The sequence below is a fragment of the Arabidopsis lyrata genome, assembly GCF_000004255.2.
Source record: "Arabidopsis lyrata subsp. lyrata unplaced genomic scaffold ARALYscaffold_8, whole genome shotgun sequence".
Classification (NCBI taxonomy): Eukaryota; Viridiplantae; Streptophyta; class Magnoliopsida; order Brassicales; family Brassicaceae; genus Arabidopsis; species Arabidopsis lyrata.
Window position 1 is genome coordinate 4062386 of NW_003302548.1, and position 2193 is coordinate 4064578.

At 38.3% G+C, this 2193-nt stretch overlaps 1 protein-coding gene and 1 pseudogene across 1 annotated transcript; one reads left to right on the top strand and one right to left on the bottom strand.

The window, feature by feature from the left end:
* The window catches only part of LOC110230194, a 2057-nt pseudogene extending 2033 nt beyond the window's left edge, over nt 1–24 (bottom strand).
* Nucleotides 25–59: 35 nt separating this feature from the next.
* On the top strand, nt 60–2109 carry LOC110230199 (putative ion channel POLLUX-like 2). Its single transcript, XM_021032260.1, has 11 exons — nt 60–86; nt 174–256; nt 454–508; nt 605–850; nt 943–1056; nt 1134–1226; nt 1355–1402; nt 1481–1550; nt 1634–1707; nt 1815–1925; nt 2008–2109. The coding sequence occupies exons 1-11, from the start codon at nt 60–62 to the stop codon at nt 2107–2109; spliced, it is 1023 nt and encodes a 340-aa protein (XP_020887919.1).
* Nucleotides 2110–2193: the final 84 nt, after the last annotated feature.

A 2193-nucleotide genomic window follows, 5' to 3' on the forward strand; every position in this document is an offset into this window, starting at 1 on the left:
GGTATGAAGTTGATACAGACGCATTTCTTTCTGTATTAGCCCTTCAACCTATACAAAAGATGGAATCGATCCCAACCATTGTAGAGGTAAATTAGGTAACTATATATTGTGCAGTAATGGTTCTGTTTATAATGCTTATCTTTTACCTTTCTTGCTTCTGGAAATGAATGCAGGTATCAAGCCCTAATACGTATGATCTTCTCAAGTCTATTTCGGGATTGAAAGTGGAGCCGGTTGAAAATGTTACGTCGAAATTGTTTGTCCAATGCTCACGTCAAAAAGACCTGATAAAGATCTACAGGCACCTACTAAATTACTCAAGTACGGTGTGCTTTCATCTTTCATTACTGCTATCTATGTTAAGAATTTTATTTCATGTTTGTATTATGTATGTATTCAAGACTAATTAATACCAAGTCTACTCGTTGCAGAAAATGTATTTAATCTTTGCAGCTTCCCCAATCTAGCTGGGACGAAGTATAGACAATTAAGACTGGGGTTCCAGGAGGTAGGATTGACTCTTGGGAGAATGTTTTTTCGTTCTTCGAATCAGTACCTTTTGATAGTTGTTACGAATTTCATTCTCTACATGTATTCCTTTCAGGTTGTGGTCTGTGGCCTTTTACGAGATGGGAAAGTAAATTTCCACCCAAATGATAACGAAGAGCTCATGGAAACCGACAAACTATTGTTTATCGCACCTCTGAATTGGAAAAAGAAGCAACTATTATATGCAGACATGAAACTTGAGAACATTACAGTTGCGACTGATACTCGGAAGCAAGTGTTTGAGAAAAAAAGATCACGGCTAGCAAAAATTATAATGCGTCCTCGTAAGTCCTTATCAAAGGTCTGACTCCCAACTGGCCCCTGTAATGCTTGATTTATACTGGCTTTCGAAAATTTTGAGACCTCTGATTTTCATTTCTATGGTTTACACAGGGATCAGATTCCATCAAAGGACCCACAGAATCTATACTTTTACTTGGTTGGCGTGGAGACGTTGTGCAAATGATCGAGGAGTTTGATAACTATCTTGGTCCAGGCAGTTCAATGGTATGATCATATACCATTCATTATCTCTCTCCGGCTGGCTCTCACATAATGAGTTACTTATAAGTTTCTGTTCACAGGAAATATTATCGGATGTACCGTTAGAGGACAGAAGAAGAGTGGGAGATAGTATGGGTTCAGTGAAAATTAAGAACATCCAAGTTTCACATAAGGTAAATTTCATATCCGGAGGCTAAAAGCATCTGCAACAAGCTTGGAGTAAAGGTAATCTTTAAACTTTTCATCGAATCCTAACCACATTGCATGGGTAAAATTCATCTTACTCTTGCTGTTTCTCTAGGTACATAATCTAGCCTCTGAAATCGTTGACTCAAAACTTGGCAAGCAGGTATTGAAAGGCGTTTTTCTTTTTCTGGTTAGCTACTTTTACGGATAAGTTGCTGAAACATTATACACAACCATACAGATAACAGGACTCAAGCCATCGTTAACTTTCATAGCGGCAGAGGAAGTTATGAGCCTTGTAACAGCACAAGGTTGCATTTCTTAAATTCGATTTTGTTTCTTGTTTATCCACCCGCAATCCAAACACCAGTAATATTATTTTCTTTATAATTAGTTGCTGAGAACAGCGAACTGAACGAGGTGTGGAAGGACATTCTAGACGCAGATGGTGATGAGATATACGTAAAGGTTAAAAATGATAAACACTTTTCCTTTGAATATTTTTGCCAGTAACTTTCACAAAATTTAAAATAGTTGCGGTCTGAAAACCTCAGAGTTTGCTTTGAGACACACAGGACATTGAGCTGTACATGAAAGAGGGCGAGAGCCCTTCATTCACTGAGCTCTCAGAGCGAGCTTGGCTAAGGAGAGAAGTCGCCATAGGCTACATAAAAGGCGGTAAAAAGGTTTGTGTTTTATTACTCTGCAACATACATTTAAAACCTCTTCCTCTTCACGGACATCGGCAACTCATTTTTGTTGTTGCAGATAATCAATCCGGTTCCAAAGACAGAACCTCTCTCCCTTGAAAAGAATGACTCATTGATTGTTATATCAGAGCTTGAAGGAGACCAACCCATCGCACTATGAAAATATATTACATACCAAGCGACTTTGGGCAAGCAGACTGACTCACAAATGCAAGCTTCAAATAAGTCGTTGAATTTGTATAAA

Excerpts from the sequence above, each read along its gene's own strand:
- LOC110230199 (XM_021032260.1), top strand. The coding sequence starts at position 60 with ATGGAATCGATCCCAACCATTGTAGAG. Across the intron at positions 1,551-1,633 it reads GAGCCTTGTAACAGCACAAG|TTGCTGAGAACAGCGAACTG; the intron begins GTTGCATTTCTT and ends CTTTATAATTAG. Across the intron at positions 1,926-2,007 it reads ACATAAAAGGCGGTAAAAAG|ATAATCAATCCGGTTCCAAA; the intron begins GTTTGTGTTTTA and ends TTGTTGTTGCAG.